Source organism: Colius striatus, chromosome 7, assembly GCF_028858725.1.
Source record: "Colius striatus isolate bColStr4 chromosome 7, bColStr4.1.hap1, whole genome shotgun sequence".
Taxonomy (NCBI): Eukaryota; Metazoa; Chordata; class Aves; order Coliiformes; family Coliidae; genus Colius; species Colius striatus.
Window position 1 is genome coordinate 25713686 of NC_084765.1, and position 19438 is coordinate 25733123.

A 19438-nucleotide genomic window follows, 5' to 3' on the forward strand; every position below is an offset into this window, starting at 1 on the left:
GTAAAAGAAAAGGAAACTGTCATATTCCTTTGTTTAAATTTAGAAGTGTTGTAAAAGCTCCATTTGATAGTAGCTCTGTTTGTTTGTTGGGTTTCAGAGATAAGTCATCTTACACATAACTGCCAGAAACAAAGCTTTGTTACTTGTGTATGTAGCTAAAGGTAGTTATAAATCCAAGTGTTTGTTGATGAATATAACACTACTTACATATTTCAATACTTTTTTACAGTGGCATAAAACAATGGAGCTAAGTATGAATAAACCTGTTTAAAATTGTCTTATCTTGACACCTGTTGGTTTTTTTTGGTGGCCAGAATGTGCATTTTAGAGGAATGTATGCCAAGAACTGATGGCTAGAAAGAGCTTTTACGTTTAGACTCACTCTTCTCATTTGAGTAACTCAAATTTATTTCTAGTATACTGCTCATGAAACTGTACAAAGAGGTAATGAAGGATGAATTGTTTCGGGAAAGTCAGAACAAGGTGGGATGCCACGTCTGGCAACAGCTTAATATTAAAGCAACCACGGAGTCATGGCCAAAATGACTATATTAATTCCAACAAAAGGAATAGGCACGAGAGTTTTCTTAAGGGAGCAAGTTCTATCGTATGCCTTTTATTCTTCAGCATAGATTCAAGGCATTTTAGAATAGTAGCATTGATCAGATGAATGAATCTTTGTGACTAAAAATGTGTATGAATAGATCAGCTGATCAGATGAAATGTTAATTCTCTGTACAAACCTATTAACTATTGACTCTAGTGCGTTTAACGTTGTTGATTCAAAATAACCATTTTAGTACCTACCCTCTTAAGAAAGACAGTTTTGGTCAATTTGACCAGAAGGCTGACCAATGAAGTACTCTAACTGCAACCACATGTTGAAAGAAAAGTATAAGTAAACCCAAAAATGTCTAAGGATGTCTAGGCCACTCTTCAAGCTTTCAGCAATTTCTAGGTCAACAAGTTCTTGAGCAAGAGGTATTATTTCGATATGTAACTATCTTTTATGTTTTCTTTTTGAAGCTGTCCAGTCATCCTTGGAACCTGTGTAAATGTAATTTTTTTTCCTCACATTACTGATGGAATCGGTACTGTCTTGTGTTTAGAAACAAATAGAAAATGCTATAGCAAAAGATTGGCTAGTAGACTTTGTGATAGTGTAGTTTCTCTTGAGGATATTTTTTCTGGTTAATTGGGACAGTAACTTCAGGGAAACCTGAAAACAAAGAGTTTGGTCAGTGTACAAAGGAGCAATGAAATGCTGCAATTATGGTGTTACCCTGAAAAGCTTTTGAAACTAGAAGTCATGTCTTTGCTTGTGCTTACAGCAGAGTCAGAAGCCCTGGAATAGAAAAGCAAGTGTTATCTGATCATAAATTTTAGTTACGATACTTTGTGCCAAGCTTCTACCTGCTGTACTGGTTTAATTGTTTTGTTAGTTGAGTGTCTCTCTCATTTACGTGTTGAAGGTTGATGGTGTACTCTTAATAACTTTGGTAGCGTTAATTTAGCCAATTAAAAAAAATATCTTTTTTTTCATCTGCCAAATAACAAAACCAAAATTCTAATGGTATTAAGTAAATCGGTGCTTGGAGTTTGTCCTTAGCACAGGGAAGAAGATTTAGGAGAGCTGTTGTGTATTTTTTCATGGGAGTTTTGATTTTGCTTTTCATTTGTGACATTCTTGTAGTGTTAGATTATTAAGTGGATGAGGTTACATCAGTTGGAAGGACTGAAATGCATCCAGATCTCATCCTCAAAGATTTCTACAAATCAATGGTATTTAAATAGTTTCAATGCAACTCTGTGTGGTTGTGGAATATTTTCTGTGTGAGTGTATCAACTCCACTTGGCTGTGCGACAAAACTACTGCTGACTATCTGGTGTCAGGCACACAAAGAACATTTTGAAGAGCTGAACTTGGTTTCTCTAGTGAGGCATGCTAAGAAGTCCCCTGGTTTTGATGTATTTGGGGGCAGTAAGATGGCTGTGAATGATGGAATTAATGTCATTTAACACTGAATTACAGCATAGGTGCGAGTTGGGCTTCATGTTACTGGCTTCCTGTTTTATTGGCATGCTTGCAAAGCTCGTGGGATTCATTAAACTTTTTCGTATCTTTTGTCAGTATTTGCTTTCAGAAATGAGGTTAGACAAGTCATTGGAAGAATCTGATCCAGAAAAAAAATTGTCTAAAACCTTAGTGAAAAAGACCCCTTTGTAGTGCTGGGCTATAAGATGATGAGGAGACTGCAACATCTAGGAGGAAAGGCTGCTGCTTCTAGAGACAAGAAGACTGAGGAGAGGGGGGAGGGACACCTTATCAACACTTATAAGTACCTAAGGGGTGGATGTCAAGAGGATGAGGCTGATCTTTTTTTCTGTTCTGCCTAGTGACAGGACACAAGCTGGAGCACAGGTCATTCCACTTAAACATGCGAAGGACCCTGGCACAGGCTGCCCAGGGAAGTTGTGGAGCCTCCTCTGGAGGTTTTCAGATCCCTCCAGGACACATTCTTGTGTGACCCGATCAAGGTGAACTTGCTCTAGCAGGGAGTTGGTCTAGATGATCTCTAGAGGTCACTTCTAACTCTTGCCATTCTCTAATTACTCTGGAAGGGGCAGAGAAGTCTGGAGTTGGTGTTGTATCTAGATCAACTCCTGTCTTAATGGCAAGCAGATCTGTTCTCCCTCCAAGTGCCCCCAAGAAACTTGTGTAAGCATGATTTCTTTTTCCATTTTAATTCTGTTTTATTGATGATATTTGATGAAAACTAGTTAATGAGTAAGGACTAATAATATCTATTAAAATAAGCGACCTTAAAAATAGGGGGTAAATACAAGTAGTTTGTGAGGTGGAGGCAGTGGGTGTGTGGTAGTAAAGGTATATAGAATATTCTTGTCTACAAGTACTCCTGTTTTGGGGCTGATTTTTGTCCTGTGGCTAATAGCAGCACTGACTGTTTTACTTGGTTTTAAGCCTGTGCTATTCTCTACTGTAACTCCATTGCTCCATATAATTCTTTTAAGTCTTCTTGGACTCTATAAAGATATCCCAGACCATGAAAACAAAAAGCAATTTTGGTAATAACCGTCAATTTTTGGGAAAGTAGATATCATTTGTATGCAGTCTCTTCCTGGAGTAACAGAAAGCCAAATGAGCTGATACCATGTAAGATATTCTGTCTGTACAGTCTGCTAATCAACTTTTTTTTTTAACCTATAGTGTCTGAGGTATTAAACATTTTTAAAATGTTTCTGCATTGTTTTGGAGTGGTTGCTGATTACTAAACTGATTAATGGCAGGTCAGAAGTGACATACCTTGAAGAGACCCGTGTTTTGATACTGTAATGGCCCTTGAAGGAGAGGATAGAATGACATAGAAACTTAGGAAGGTGAGCCTTACAAAAGAGAAGGGAGTGCTTTACAATAGGGAGTTCTTGTTGAGTAAATAGCTTTGCTCACATCTTTTGAAGGGTTTCTTTTTACGACCTTTACTTTCCAGAGATGCCATTACAAATTATGGACAGAGTATACTTAATCCCAGTAGTTGCAGTATATATGTATCAGTTTAGGCACTCTAATGTGATTGAAATACCAGAATTGGTTTTAGCCATTGTAGTGAATTTGGGATGGTAGTGATTTTCCACAGCAGCTCTTGCAGTGCTGTGTTTACTGTTGGTATCAATATTATGACTACTGCTCCCACAGCATCAGGGCTGTCCCTCCAGCATTCCTTCCCCCACCTTCACCAATAGCTGTGGGTGGGCACAGTCTTGGGAGGGACCACGGCCAGGACAGCTGACCCAGGCTGACCAAGGAGATATTCCATACCATATGATGTCAGCTCAGTAATATAAACTGGGGGAGAGGAGCAGGAAGGGGAGGCGAGATTCATTTCTGGCCTTCCAAAAGCAACCACTACGCGTCCCGAAGCCCTGCTTCTCGGGAGGTGGCCGGACATCGCTGCTGATGGGAAGTAGAGAGTAACAGCTTTATCTGCTTTTGCCTTGCTTCTCGCATGCACGGCTTTGCTGCTTCTTTATTAAACTACTTTTATCTCAACCCACTAGACTACCATCATCTTTTTTCCTCTTCCTTGGCTTGCTGAGGAGGTGGGGGATAGAGTGGTGTGGTGGGCACCTGGCATCCAGCCAGGGTCAAACTACCACAGCCATCTACTTCAGGTATCCCAGAATCTGGAATAGAGCATATAAGCAATCTGACTGTGCTGTGATTTAACACAGTGGCTGGTGAATTCCAGTTCTATTGTCAAAAGACTTTTATTAGAATCTTTGTTTGAGGAAGAGAGATGGTAACTTCTAACCAAGAGGTTTTTTGTTACCTTTCTTTATTACCCTTCCAACTTTCTGGACTGCTCTTGAAGTCTTAAGAGATTGAGACAGTCTTAAATGTGTTTAAAGCTTATCAGGTGGCCACAGTTCACTTCTTATTGAGACATCTGGTTTAATATAAAAGGCCTTTAAAGAGGAACCAGGCACCTGATATGTTTCTTCATACTTGGAACTCAAGTTCCATGTATTTATTAGATGTGTCTTCTTCCTCCAAAGAACAGAAACCAAGTGTGTACATACCTTTTTGCTTCTCCTGTGCTGCCTTGCAACTTTTACTGTATGCCAAATAGTACAATTCTCTTACCCGTGGTGTCGCTACATCTGACAGGTGAGTTTGTCATGTGGCAGATGATTTTTTTTTTTTTTAATGCAGTTTTGGTTGTGGTAGGTGTTTGACTTGAATAAAACTGTAGACATCAACATCTTGCTATTTTCAGACATGCCTAGGAGCTAGGGTCAGTTTTCTGAGACTTAGTTCAGCTTATTGTTTATCTCTTAAGATGATGATAAGTAGCAGGATAAAATGTAAAGTAGACTTAGGTTTACTGGAAAGTTTCATGTCTTAACTCAAATTTTGACAAATATTTAGGGTTGGACTTCAACTTTTCTATTTGGATTGTTTTGGTAAGACTTCAGTTTACTCTAGGTGATCCTTCTCTGTCAAGGGCGTTGGACTAGATGATCTTTTGAGATTCCTTCCAACCCTTAAGATTCTGTGATTTAAGTTATTAGACAGCCTTTATTGGACTCATGACATCTTTTGACTGCTGTCTGTATACGAGACTACATTGTTCCAGGGCTTCTTGAAAAGAAGAATGATTAAGTATGAAACTAGTTGTGTTAATATTGATGAATTGGTTTGCAAATCTACTCTTAAAAAAAAAATAGAATGGTAAACAGCAAGATAACGTTTACAGGGAGTTTCTGTATCTCTACTGACCTTAGCCTGATGATTACGTTTGTTTTCATGAGTGGACAACTGTGAGAAGTTGATTATGGGGTAAGGAAAGATACAGAACATGTAAATCAAGTTTAACATAAATGTCTTTGCTTTTAGCTGTCTTTTCCCTTCCCCACCCAAATATAGTGCAAACGGAATTTTCTTGTAGAGTAATAGAAAAGGGAAAGATGAAGCAGTAGTATGAGAAAAGGGAAATGCTACTGCTTTGAAAGGGGTTCTGTTTGTTTTCATAGGCTATTACATAGTCTCTTTTCAACTACTTTAAAAAGAAAACACAGAAAATGTCATCTCTGCTCATAAGTAGTCATTATGATCCTTCAGGCTGTCTTCCTGCATGACATAAGTTTTCACTTAATAATTCTCATATCTCAGCCATGATTTCTGCTTCATCTGGCTGTAATGTATCTTGATGTCCAGTATTTTTTTAATGAATTAAAATTCATGGAAAACAAGCAATAGGATGTACCATTCCTTATTCCCCAACAACCATTAGACCAGCTTACTTTATTTTCATACCTGGCAGCACAGTGAATCTCCAAATGTTTGTTTTATTCCTATGTGGTCCTCTTCACTGCTTAAAGGCTAAATCTAGAGCATCTTTCTATTACCTCTATTTTAGTGGGAAATAGGAGACATAGGTTTTTTTGAACGGTAATTACTGTCTGAAAAGCTGAATCTCATGTATCTTACAGCCAGATGCAGACTGCCATGTTGCTTTTGCTATCCCTGTGAGGTTATAAAACTCATAGCTGAAGGTGGGTCATGTTTGTTGAAAAGCTTGGGGGGAAAAAAAAAAAAGAGTAGGTCTGCCAACATGGAGTCTATGCTGTGTGAAACAGAGGAGGAATTAACTGAAACCTGATCTTTTCTATCCACACTGACTGTTTTTACATGAATTCTCGAGCAAAATACAGCATTTAAATGGTAACGTCCTTTTGATGATGTCTTCTGGGAAATGGTGGAAGAACTAGATAGTCTGCAAATCAGTTATATTTAGAAAGTTTATTTCCCATCCTCACTGCTTCCAGGCAGAAGTGTAAGCATGATTGTTGTGTCTTGAAATAACTAACAGGAATAACTTTTCATAGACATTGACCTTCCTATAGTGGCAGGTCACCCTAGAGGGAAAAGACTGAAGCAAATTGCTTTTGTTAAGATGCAGATGATTTGCAAGTGCTGACAAGGTTTTGATGTATTTAATGGTACAAGTGATCTTGGTATTATTCCTAAGAACTGAGCCTGCAGTCATACTACTATATGCTGCCATCCTGTCAGTTCCTGAACTAAGTGAGGTCAAGCTGGATAAATACCATAAAGTGAAACTGCAGAGAAGGTGTCGTGGAAAACGATGCGAGTTTGAATGGGCAGTGGGTTGCTGTGCTTACCAAAGATTGAGTTCTTACTGATGACCACCTGACACCCAGGCCATAAAAATGCAAACTCTTAATCTTTTGCTCTTGGGAGAGACTGGGTAGTTTAGTCTGAAGCTCTCTGCCTTCTAAAAGTGGGGTTGGTTTTTTTAATTGACTTTTGTTCTCTCTTCTGCTCTTGGATTGCATAGCATTCTGTGGTTGGTTGGTAAATCATACGAAATGTTACATTCATCCTATGGGACCGTTTTTGTGTATGGCACAGGAATATGAGTTATGACCATACAAATACTAGAACATTAAAATATTTCTCTTATTATGTTATAGGCCCCTGGATTTGGATTTGGTATTGCAATATCTGGAGGAAGAGATAATCCTCATTTTCAGAGTGGTGAGACATCAATAGTTATTTCTGATGTACTGAAAGGAGGCCCAGCAGAAGGACTGTTACAGTAAGTGTCAAACTATGCCTGGGTTCTGCTTTGGGGGCATTCATCTTTTTCAGTGGTAGTTTAATCTCTGGATATTTTTTCCTCTCCAGGATATCTATCTGTAACTGTTTGTACAGTAGGTTTATAACAGTTCATTTGTTCAGGAATGCCTGTTCCCCAATATTCTACTCTGGCCATAAAGTATTTATAGAGTGAATTGTGATGTGCTTCATTTAGAGAAAATGACCGTGTTGCAATGGTTAATGGAGTTTCGATGGATAATGTTGAGCACGCGTTTGCTGTCCAGCAGCTGAGAAAAAGTGGGAAGAATGCCAAAATTGTAAGTGAATATCTTGAAGATTTAAGCTTACTTCAATTCCACAGTTATAAAGCAAAAGTAAAATGGTGTCATGTTTGCTGTGAAATACACTTATGAAAGTACTTATGCATCACACAGCTGTTGTTATTAAGTGATGATCTTGACATTGTTATCATGTAGGTTATCCAAAATTATTTTAGAAATGTTAATTATAGTGTTTGGGTACTGTGACTCTGGATGCTTCAGACTCCTTTATGGTGGAAGTTCTCAGTTTGCCAAAAGCTCTATTCAAACCTTTGTTTGGTACTTTTTTGCTTTCTTGAGTGCACTTTTAGCAAGTTTTTCAAAGGCTGGTTTATGCTAAAGGACTTTACCGAGTGTTCAGACACTAATATAGTTCTTTTTATGCTCAGTAAACAGTTTTCCAAAGTAAAGTATAATTACCTTAATTCCTATAATTTTGTAGGCTTATTCTAAGTGGTTGGCTTTTGAACTTTGGGAAAACAGAGCAGGCCATAGCTGTAGGGTAGTAATCTGGCTTTCTGTAGAAGTTTGAAACTTATGTTACAAAAAATAGAACAGCAATGCACAATGTTTAACAATTTCTTAATTCAGGAAAACAGACTTCTAGGGCTTATAGAAAAGATTTTGTGCTGACAGCTTTCTAGTGCTTTTGTGTGCTTTAATAGAGGTGCAAAAAATTGTTGAGTTTTGCATTTGTAGATTTAGGAATTCTTTAAAGCTTACACAAAACAATGTGCAGCAAGCTACGCAGGGCTTTTGCTATCTTAAGTATTTTGGTATGTGGATCTATATAGAGAAAAGCAGTTACTGAAAACTTTATGGTGGAACTTGCTTCAATCTGTAACATATAGCAAATAAACCTCTAAGCAGGTTTGAGTCTTATTCTGGAAATAGCTGTTGATGTTACTGCAAACCAACTTTGAACTTTCTACAGGAATCTTCCTCTGTGGCTTACATAAACGTTGCTTTGGAAGATGAGGAGGCTTCCAAGTTGAGGAGAATTACTATCAATAACACACTGACTACATAGTAGATGACATGTTAGCAAAAGAAGTTTTTAGCAGTGCCTGTGACTGATTTATGGGTTCAAGCAAAGAGAGAGAGTGTTCACATATGCAGCTCTGTGAAGACAGAATATTGCTTTATGCTACGATGGCTATTACCTTTAGCAGAAGCAAAGAAAGGACTAAAACGGTGGTGAAAATAAACATACACCTCCCCCAAACAAGTTTCTAGTAATTAGTATTAGGTCTCCTATATTACTTGGATAAAATTTCATAATGAGGATGCAAGAATTCAGACTGTTCTCAAATAAATATGTGTTTTGGGCTTAGCTTAGTTTCTGACTTTTAATAACACCATTGGTTGAAATCTGATGTTGGGTTGTAGACTATCCGAAGGATGAAGAAAATTCAGATTCCAGTGACTCGACCAGACCCTGAACCAGTATCAGAAAATGAGGACGATAGCTATGATGAAGAGATACGTGATCCAAGAAGCAGCCGTAGTGGTCCAAGTGCCAACAGAAGGCATGAGAAGAGCTGGGTGAGAGATCGAAGCGCTAGCCGGGAAAGAAGCTTGTCACCAAGATCAGACAGGAGGTCAGTTACTTCCAGTCAGCCTGCAAAACCTACCAAAGTAACGCTGGTGAAGTCAAGGAAAAATGAAGGTAACTTGTATGTAATTCTCCTTGTTAATTCTTTGCTGGTTATTCAAGGACAAATGCTTCAATCAGTGTTGCATTAAGGGCTTCACGGATTGTATGAACAGTGCTGTCAAGTGTTTGTTTGCCCATTTGTGACTGGTAACTAGCTTTAAACTTCATTTCTAGTGTTATTTTTCTTATTCCAAAATATATGTGCTTAATTAAGGGTAAATTATAGTGTAAGCAACCCAGCTGTGCACCTGACATCTGGTAGTCAGTGGCTATATATCTTGTATTTACTTTAGTTGAGTCTTCAGCATGTCTTGTTTGAAAGATGGAAAATCATACGTAGCATCTAAATTAAGCTATAGAACAACAGCTGTGATGTACAGGCAGATTTGGAACAGAGATTGATATAATCATAAATCCATAGTGTAATTCCACTGCAGCCTTTCATGTGCCAAGTTTACTGTACTCTTTGTGTTTCCAGTGTAAATGTTGTTTAAAGCACTGTTGAAAGTCTTCAGATACTTCCCTCCTGTTTCTTACTGTAGCTTCATTGTTTTTCCTTGTATTTCTATTGTATAAAGAATATGGTCTACGGTTGGCAAGCCACATATTTGTGAAAGAAATATCACAGGATAGCCTGGCAGCAAGAGATGGCAATATTCAGGAAGGAGATGTTGTACTGAAGGTATAGTAAAGGGTGGTGGTTGTTCAAAGGGAAAACTGATTGATACTAACTGTCTCATAATAAAGTATTTTAAGTAGAAAGTAGTGGTTTGTGGTTTTTCTTTTTTTTTTTTCCCCAAATAAGTGATTTTAAAGTTTAATAACTAGAGAGGTTGATTAAGGAAAGGAAAGATATAAAAGCTTTTTGACTTTTTGCTATTATTCCCAGGGCCTTATTCAGACAAAAAGTGCCCACTGTAAATACATAGTACAAAACATTTGGGATGGTACGAGACTTTGGCTCTACGTGCTTAGTTATCCAGTGTAATATTACGGAATTGTGTCATTGAGGAACACTGGAAGGTGCTTTGAAGTTAAAATTTTAATTTTCATAGCAATCTATATATACCATGAGATTTTTAATTCATACTAACAATTTTCATTTCAAGATAACTGTTGTAAGTGTATTGGTACAGGGAAACATACTGTTCCTTACTGGGAGTATAGTACAGCAGTTGCCATTTCAAAAAACAAATAATATTTTACAAGTTCTCTAGTAATGGTAGAGGCTTTGTCTTTGAAAGACAAAAATAATTCTCTTATATCATGTGATAGTTTGAATGAACCCAATAGTCTCCTATTGTATTGTGGAAATTTAATAAATATCTCTACCTATTTCTAAAAATCAAGCAGAAAACTGTCTTAACTAGAGATCTGGTGAGGGTTTTCTCAGTAAGTTTATAGTTGCTTTTTCCTTACTCTGTTCCAGATAAATGGCACTGTGACAGAAAATATGTCATTAGCAGACGCAAAAACACTAATAGAAAGGTCAAAAGGCAAATTGAAGATGGTTGTTCAGCGAGATGAACGAGCTACGCTGTTGAATGTCCCTGATCTTTCTGACAGTATTCATTCTGCTAATGCTTCAGAAAGAGACGGTGAGTATAAATAAACTTGATTTCCAAAGGGAGCGAAGATATGAAAGTACCTCGTTGGGATGAGAGGGTGGGAAGGAAGAAAGTTGGGAGTAAGATTGTCATGTGGGTAAAGTTTTGTTTGAATGTGATTGAAATCCACGCTTCCAAAAACAGTGGAGAAGAAGATAGGGTCTCTATTCCTACAATTGTTTGTTCAGGAATATTAAGCGTAGTTGTTTTGAGAAAATAAACATAGATTTAACATCTTCATAAAAATTCTCTGCAAAAGCTTATTTCCATTTGAGCAGATCACACCACCATTTTAATTACAGTCATTTCATGAAAAAACAACTTTTATTTAACAGACATTTCAGAAATTCAGTCGCTGGCATCAGATCATTCCAACCGATCACATGACAGGCCCCGCCGCAGTCGTTCACGATCTCCTGACCAGAGGTCAGAGCCTTCAGACCATTCCAGACATTCTCCACAGCAGCCCAGCAACGGCAGGTGATGGCAGCATTGTATTATTTTTAAATCAATTAATTAATGTGACATAAGTTGTAGGAGTGTTTGGATTTATACAGTGTTACGCGTGTGATGCAGAACTGTGGTGGTAATGTGGCATCCTTTCTCTCAAGAAATGCAACTAGTACTGATCCAAACTTCCTAAGACTGCAGGAGGGATAGAACCTTGGCCTTCAGCGTTACTGCATTTTTAAACAATCTTATAGCATGATTGTATGAATAACAATGTAAGTTTGATACTGATATGTTACTGAAGCATATGCAATTACATTTTGGTTTTAGAAAGAAGTAAGATATTTGAAATGGCTAGTAGCACAGTTCCTACTGAATGTCCAGTGTGGATAAACTTGTTGAAATCTTGCTTTATTTTAGATGTAGACTTTTTATTTTCCTCACTAGCCTTCTTTAGAAGTTGTTTCTGAACACAAATCTACAAAATGAAGTGTATTGCACGGCAGATTTAGCTTTTGGAGTGTAATTTTTAATACCTGAACTTTGTAGTAGGATATTCATGATAATTCTCAAGTAGATAAGTAATTTGATGTGAAATCGAGAGAAGTAATCCATTTTATGACTTGAAGTTTTCATTCTACCGTGTGAAACTTCAGTTTTTAGTAATAGAAATTTGTCACGTTTTACATTTTCACAGTTTGTTAGAAATTGGTATTTTAATGTTTTGAAATACAGATTCAGTGATGGATTTTAGATTTTACTAAATATTGTAAAAACTAATGTTTTTTTAAAGCAACTATAATGTTTTTAACTCTGGATGCTTAAATGTGATGGAGCAGAAGTCAGAATTGGTTTATTGTAAATTCGGAGGCTGTATTTGAAGATCTTTAGATGCTGTCAGGAAAGGTGAGAACCAAATTCCAATTGGCTGTACCATAAAACTAAAATCTGCCTGATTGGTTATTAATATTTTGTTTTGTCAAGGGGAAGATAGCATTTGAAGGTTATTAGAGTCTAAGGGTTACTAAAACTGACCTTACGTGCATGTACATCTGGTTGGATTACAGACATTTTTGCTTCTCTTCAATTTGTGATGTTTGGAGGGACTACAAGACATAGAAGTTTGTTTTTAATTTTTCCCTGCTAATATGGGATTGCTACTTGAAAACTGAGTCCCAGATGCAGGGATGTGATTGTGAAAGTTTTGAGGTGGATCGGATTTAAAACTTTGATTTCTTGACAGGCATTTCTAGTGCAATGTGAAATGAACTGGGCAGGAAGAGAGGGGGAAGAATCCATCAAAACTGAAACTGACTGGCACGCTAGCGTTAGTGCTTTCCTATCCTATTACAGTGGTTTAGGTAGATGGTCACTTCCTCCCTATGGACTACAGTGTCAGAAAAATTTAATCCATCCTGAGAAGGAACTTTGAAGTTATCTCAATTCTGAACGCTTCCTCTATATCTACTCGATGAACAAGAACCTTGGCATGAATTGACTTCCTGTTGGCTATGTCCCTTTCAAGATCAGAATATCTGGGCCTCAAGCCACACAAAGAAAAACATATTAAAAGTAGCTTCTCTTTGTAGTGGTTATTTGTGCAAGTTCCAGTCTGCTGCAACTTCGAATGAGTTGCGACTGCTTCATTATATCTAAAATTTAGTGGAGAATTTGGAGGGGGAAAAAAAGTTTGAGAGTAACAAGCTGAGGAAGAAAAGATGCAAGTTGTCCTCAAACTGAGCTTAAGGAGATAATGATTCTTTATTTAGACCATGTTCTGCCAAGTGTTTGTATGTTAATTAGGAGAGAAATTCCAAGGGAATTCTCATGGCCCTTTCATACAACCTTAACTATAGACTGAAACTTCTAAGTGTGCGCTGGAGTACTGGAATCGGATAGACTTCAGAGTTGTTTTGGGGTCTGGCAGGGTCTCCAGTGTTGTCCATCTTTCCATACTGGTATATACACAAGTGTGCCTGCTGTCTTCCTGGGTATAGAATTTCCATAAAAATTACTATTTGAACCTTTAAATCTCGCTGTCATCCAGAGGAAGTTCACAGATCTCTCTTGAATAGTCTTTAAAAAACTTTCTAGGACACATTCATTTTAATTTACTAATACAAAGGACTAATTATACTTATATGATTTTTTTCACTTGTTTGGAGGTTTGCAAAAATACCTGTGCCCAGTCCTTAAAAGCATCCAGAGAATGAATCTATAAATCTCCAGATACAGATAAATACTCTTAGCCTTGGAGATCTGGAAAATTTATAGCCATCTGAAACTCAATTCGGTATGAACTAAAACAAATAAATGCAAATATATCCTGGCTTTGAGGAGGAGCTCTCTGAGCAGGTTGTGTTTTAAAGGTTAAGTATCACAGAGTCTTAAGGATTGGAGGAGACCTCAAAAGATCATCTCATCCAACTGCCCTGCCTGAGTAGGTCACACAGGAACTCATCCAGGTGGGTTTTGAATGTCTCCAGAGAAGGAGACTCAACCTGAGTAGGCTATTCTAATCCTCCGTTACCCTCACAGTGAAGTTTTTTCCTCATGTTTCTTTGGAACCTCTTATGTTACAGTTTGTATCCATTGCCCCTTGTCCTATCATTGAGAACTGCCTGACTCCATCCTCCTGACATCCACCCTTTACATATTTGTAAACATTAATGAGGTCACTCCTCCGTCTCTTCCAAGCTGAAGAGCCCCAGCTCCCTGGGCCTTTCTTTCATCATAAGGGAGATGCACCACTCCATCATCTTTGTGGACCTGTGCTAGACTCTATCCAGCAACTCCCCGTCCTTCTTGAACTGAGGGGCCCAGAACTGGACACAGTATTCCAGATGTGGTCTCACAAGAGCAGAGAGTAGTTTTAAAGATGCATATAACTTTGAAGTTCTGCAGAACAACTGTTTGAGCTGAAAAGAAAATGCATCTTAAATATAGAATGTCAATTAATATAAGGCAACTTGGTATTGTATGAGCTGTACTTTAAAAGCTAGAAGCAAAAGAGACCTCTGCACCCAAAGCTGGAATTATCATGTATTTTTTACTGATCTACTCTTACTACTGTCAGTAACAACTTGTTTGAGCTCCATAAGCTTTTGGTGTAACCAATCCTGAAAAGCGACATTTACAGACAGCTGCTGCCAAGTCTGCCACGTGACAGTAGAAGCTCCCACTCATGAATGCTCTCTCCTATGCTACCTTCCTCACCTGGGTACTAGAACAGCAAAAGATGTTTTCTGATATGTTTAACAATTCACCCTCAGCAAGAAAGATGTGATGGCTTGAAGAAATCTCAGTTAGAGGTCTTTGTTATTTCTAGAAGGATGAGATTTTACTTCAGTAATGCAGAGATTTGTTGTTATGTCCATTTTAAAAACCAGTTGAAAACATGGAATATAGAACAAAAATCAGCCCTATGCAATGTAGGAGAATGCTCTTGTGTGAAAAAACAACGTATTTTGGGGGTGTCTCCATGTTCGTGTTTTCCAAATCTTTTTCTATGTGAATAACCATATGAACTATGTTGCAGGCAATGTTGGGTTTTTTTCCTGAAGTAGTAGCCACTAAAGCGTAGCTATTGGCATTTTGTGACTGAAGGTTATTTTAAAATGCTTCTATTAGGCATACTTTTAAGAAAGGGAGGAGGTGGGGAGGAAGTGAGGTAAAGGAGACCCTGACACCGAGCAGATGTTAAACAATAGTGTCATGGTGCACAGACTTTTGTCTCTTCGGAAGTGCAGTTTGTCAGTTTTTAACAAGTTTCCATCGGCTAGAACCAGTGACAGCATTAAGTTGCTTCCTTTATCATCTTACCATGTGAAATGCTTGGTGCTTACTGGACAATTTAAGCAAAATCAAGAAAAATACTGTTATCTTTCTGTTTGAGATTTTCTTCTTTGTTCTGTCACAATTGTTTTCTGTCAATTTTTTCCCATTTAAACTTTGTCTTACATAGAGTAGAACTGACCTTCTGCGGGCACTTTAGATGGCAGTGTGTATTTGCCTACGTGTAGTAATTCAGTCTAGGAGCATATATTGCTTCAGGTAATTGTCTGATTATTTTGTGCTGTTCTCCCAGTGTGAGTATTTTAGTTGCTGTTCTTGAGAGCTCTTTGCTTCCGTACTTCTTTTTTTTAGATATAAAAGCAGTGTAAAATTACAGTGATGTTGAAATATGTGGAGAGGAAATGTAAAATGAACTTTATCCTCATGGAGTAACTACAGTATTTTTTGCCTTATTTTTAGAGCAAGATAGGTACTACTACTTTTGAATAAACTTTTGTTAAGTGTTAGGAGATACTTAGAAACTGGTAGATAGGGCTTATGAAGACATGTACTGAAATATCTCATTAACAAATGCTTATCACCCAAAAATCATTGGATGGGAAGGGAAATTAGTTTTGTTATGCCAGTACAGGACTCTTACAAGTTGCTTAGTATACATTTAAATAACTAAATATATGTGTCTAATAAACAAAGAGTTCTTTTCAAGCAAATGAGGAGTTTGGTCGTGTTTTAAATCTCTTGCTGGAAGTAAAATATATAAGGTTTTAACTTATGCACTTTATGTACAAATGAAAATACGCTGTGAATCTGGAAGAGGACAGATGCTTACTTTTAGTTTTGCTAGACATAATAGTTTTAGCGTCATTTTCATCAATTCTGGAAGCCTTCCAGAGGAGTTTATCTGACTGTAAAAAGTACAAATACGGATTTTAAAAATCAGGCTGCTGTACTTTTTTTATCAATGGCTTGTGACAGGGTGGTTGTTGGCAATGCCGGAGTGCCTATTTATTCCCAGATTATTGTGATAATTGCAGTATTTTCCTATGTTCTTATGTTCTGGGGTTTTTTGGTGCCTTTACGCATATGGTTCTAAAACTGGCAGAAGACTGTACTATAAAGTATTAGTATGTCGTGTCTGAGTAGTTAAGCTTTGTTTCTGACGTTTCAAGCTTAAATCATTTCAGGAAAGCACATTCTGCTTGTATTTAGATGTTCACTGTTTTATTCTTTTTCACACATCTTGAATGAGTACATTTTCTGGGATCTGTTTTCTTTAGTCACACTTCAAGCATTGACTCTGAGCCCTTCATAGATACTGTTACACTGCGGGGAAAGTAATGCTCATTATTGCCGAGTAGCACCATCTAGCTGTTCGTAGTGAGAAACTTTTCACCTCCCCCCGCGCCCCCCAACACACACACCTTTCCTTTGAGAGGAGATGGACTTGCAGCTACTGACCAAGCTGTTGTAATCTTTGAGGATGTACTATTTTTCCCCACTTCTTGGTAATTAAGTCTGATATTATATAAATAGCTTTGATTTCTTTGTGTATGTCTTCTCTCAAATACTTTTTATATCATTATTTTCCAACACTCAGAAATTAAATAGGTTTTTTGATCCCTTTGTGACTGCATTTTTTTTAAGAATGTACATATTCTGGTGGTATTTTGATCTACTTCTGTTTTTTCAGCTCATTACTAGTGTCATAGCAGGTGCATTTTAATAAATTATTTACTGTTCAGCAGATAGCAGTGTAACAGTTGACATTTCAACACAGAGCCTGTGTTCTGTTCAGTTCTGCTATGTTACAGCTGGTAGCTGTACCTCTAACCTTTACAAAAAATGCTTCCACTTTTGACTTAAATAGAAACTGTATTCTTTTTGGCTCTCACTGTTTGAAGAGGAGATACTTTTGCCCTTTTTTGGTTTGTTATATATGCTTTTGTTTTACACTGAAAGTATGTCCAGGAAATACATAAGAAGCAGAAAGTTGTCTTTTTTTTTTTTTTACTAAATTAGTTGGATCACTGAGTCAATGGGAAGCATTCCTGTCTTGTGATAGCTATATATTGAATGCTTCATCCTTTCTGAAGACTGAGAAATCGGGGTCATGTTTGTGCTCTAACTTTTGTCTCTGCAAAGCTCTGCTAAGAGCCACTCAGGCAGCACATTTCCAGAGCAACTGCCACACAAAGGAGCAGATATATAGCTTGAAAATACCAAAGCCTAAGAATTAAGCCTGAAAATCCATGGTTTCTACGGACTGTTGTAACTGATTTTCTCTCCTCCTTCCATTTGCTTCTCAATTTCTTACATAGCTTTCAATATACAATGCATGTGTATGGTTTCAGTACTTGAAGTAGACAGCTTCTGAAGCAAGGAGAGTCTATTTGCCTATGTTCTTCCACTTTCTAAGTAGCCATGTCTAGAGAAGTCCTGTAGTAACATGAGGTTAGGGACAAAATGTTTGAGTTTAGAAATGGTAAAAATGAAGTGTGACAGTCTAAGAAGAAAACTTGAACTTTGTGAACTAAAGGATTTGTTCTTTAGTCTTAGTAGACAAAGGTCAAAGAAACAATTATATATGCAGAGTGAAATCTTTTTTTTCTGATAGTCTTCGAAGCAGAGAAGATGAGAGAGCAACAAAACCAGGAGCTGTTTCTACACCTGTTAAGAACGCAGATGATATTTCTAAAACTATGGAAGAAGTGTCTGTCGAAAGAACTGAAAAACAGACTCCACCACTCCCAGGTAAAAACATTAGAATATACTAATTATGCGTGCTGATCAGAATGGATCACCAGTAAAGACTTTATACCATTGCATTTTTTTAATTATTTCCAAAGTCTTAAAACAGACCAAGTCCCGGGTTTTTTTATTTCTAAATGTGAACAGGCTTTGTAACCATAACCCCTTTTATATTTTATACAGTCCTGAAAACCTAAGCTATGAGGTCTTCTCTGTGTATAGTTTTCCAACTTAAGTATTTAGAACTGTGTTTACAAGTTTCAGAGTTTTGTTCTGATTTCTCAAGCAAGGTTAAGATAGGCTAAATGGGAGGAGATAAACGTCAATTGGTGTAAAAAAGAAAGGGGGGGGGGAAGATGATCGTGACAAGGCTGACTTTCAGGACTTTTATTTACAGAATGAAGCACTCCAGTGAAACTATGAAGTGGAGAAAGAGGAGCTGTGCAGATAGCTTAGAGGGAACTGTTCACAAAGGCTGGGTAGAATGAGAAAAAGCACATTCAAGCTTGAAAATACTTGAAGGCTTAAAGGATGAGCAGTGACACTTCTGTGTGTAATATTCAGTAGCTTAGTGAAGAATTTGGAAAAGTTATGATGTTGAGAGGCTTGGAAAGATCTTGAAAATGAGAACAGTAGGTTTTCTGATGCAGCAGCCATTATTAAAGATTGTATGAGGTGACCTTTTGCAGTGGTGTTAAGAAAAGATGAAAATGAAGTAAGCTCATATGTGCCAAGGTAGAAAAAGGATGTGGTAGTCAGATTGGAAGGAGGAATTCTGCATTTCTGTAAAATACTGAAGATTAATAGTTGGTATAATACAAACCTAGCTAGCATAGGAGACTCTTAAGATGGCCCTTAATCCAATTAATGTGCTAATAATTGGCTTGAGTGGCTTGAAAGCAAGTAGTAATTACTGTGAGGATTTGATTGGTTAGTGGGGATGAAGAAATGTTCTGTTCTTGAGTGAATGAGAAGTGGCGTATGGAAATATTTAGTTTGGATGGGTGGAGATGTTAGGCCACTACATAAAGATAATATTTAAATCTGTGAGTAAAATTAATTTTCCATAATGTATTTTCTGAGATTAAAAGGTGCAATATAGGGTGCAGTCCTTCAACAGCCTCATGGAAAGCTCTAGGGAAATGAGGGTCTTCTGAAGACAATGTGATTAGAAAAGTAATTGTCAGATTCTGTGACAGTTGCTGCTTAGACCAAGGGCAAGATGACTGTCAAGGTTGATTGTGTCAAAGGAGGGTAAAAGGAAAGTTTGTTCAGAGGAATCATCAGAGGCTCAGGTGAAGGGTTGCTAAAGATTTTAAAGGAAAATGCTATGTTACTGTATGGTAAGGACATAAGTCACATTGGAAAAGACGTTATTACCAAATTGTTGTTTGGTATTCCAAATTTCTAACTAGTGCATTCAGTAACCTGAAGACAACACAGTTGTTGGGAAGATCAGGGGTATTAGACTAATTTGATGTTAACTATGGTGATTTAATCCTGGCTGGATGCCAGATGCTCACCAAGTTCTATCACCTCTTTTCAATTGGGCAGGGAAGAGAGAAATACAACAAAGGGCTTGTGAATTGAGATAAGGACAGGAAGATGGCTCAGCAATTATCACAGGCAAAACAGACTCAACTTGGGGAGGAAACAGATTGATTTATTTATGAACAATCAAAACAGAGTAGGGAAAATAACTAATAAACACCTTCCC

At 37.5% G+C, this 19438-nt stretch overlaps 1 protein-coding gene across 5 annotated transcripts in view; it reads left to right on the plus strand.

The window, feature by feature from the left end:
• Positions 1-19438, plus strand: part of TJP1 (tight junction protein 1) — a 74560-nt gene that overhangs the window by 29992 nt on the left and 25130 nt on the right. For all 5 annotated transcript variants that reach the window (XM_061998984.1, XM_061998985.1, XM_061998983.1 and 2 more), the window contains exons 3-9: positions 7018-7142; positions 7359-7461; positions 8854-9133; positions 9700-9803; positions 10551-10719; positions 11064-11208; positions 17588-17724. In XM_061998984.1, coding sequence (XP_061854968.1) covers positions 7018-7142; positions 7359-7461; positions 8854-9133; positions 9700-9803; positions 10551-10719; positions 11064-11208; positions 17588-17724 — 1063 coding nt within the window. The remainder of the gene's footprint in view (positions 1-7017; positions 7143-7358; positions 7462-8853; positions 9134-9699; positions 9804-10550; positions 10720-11063; positions 11209-17587; positions 17725-19438) is intronic.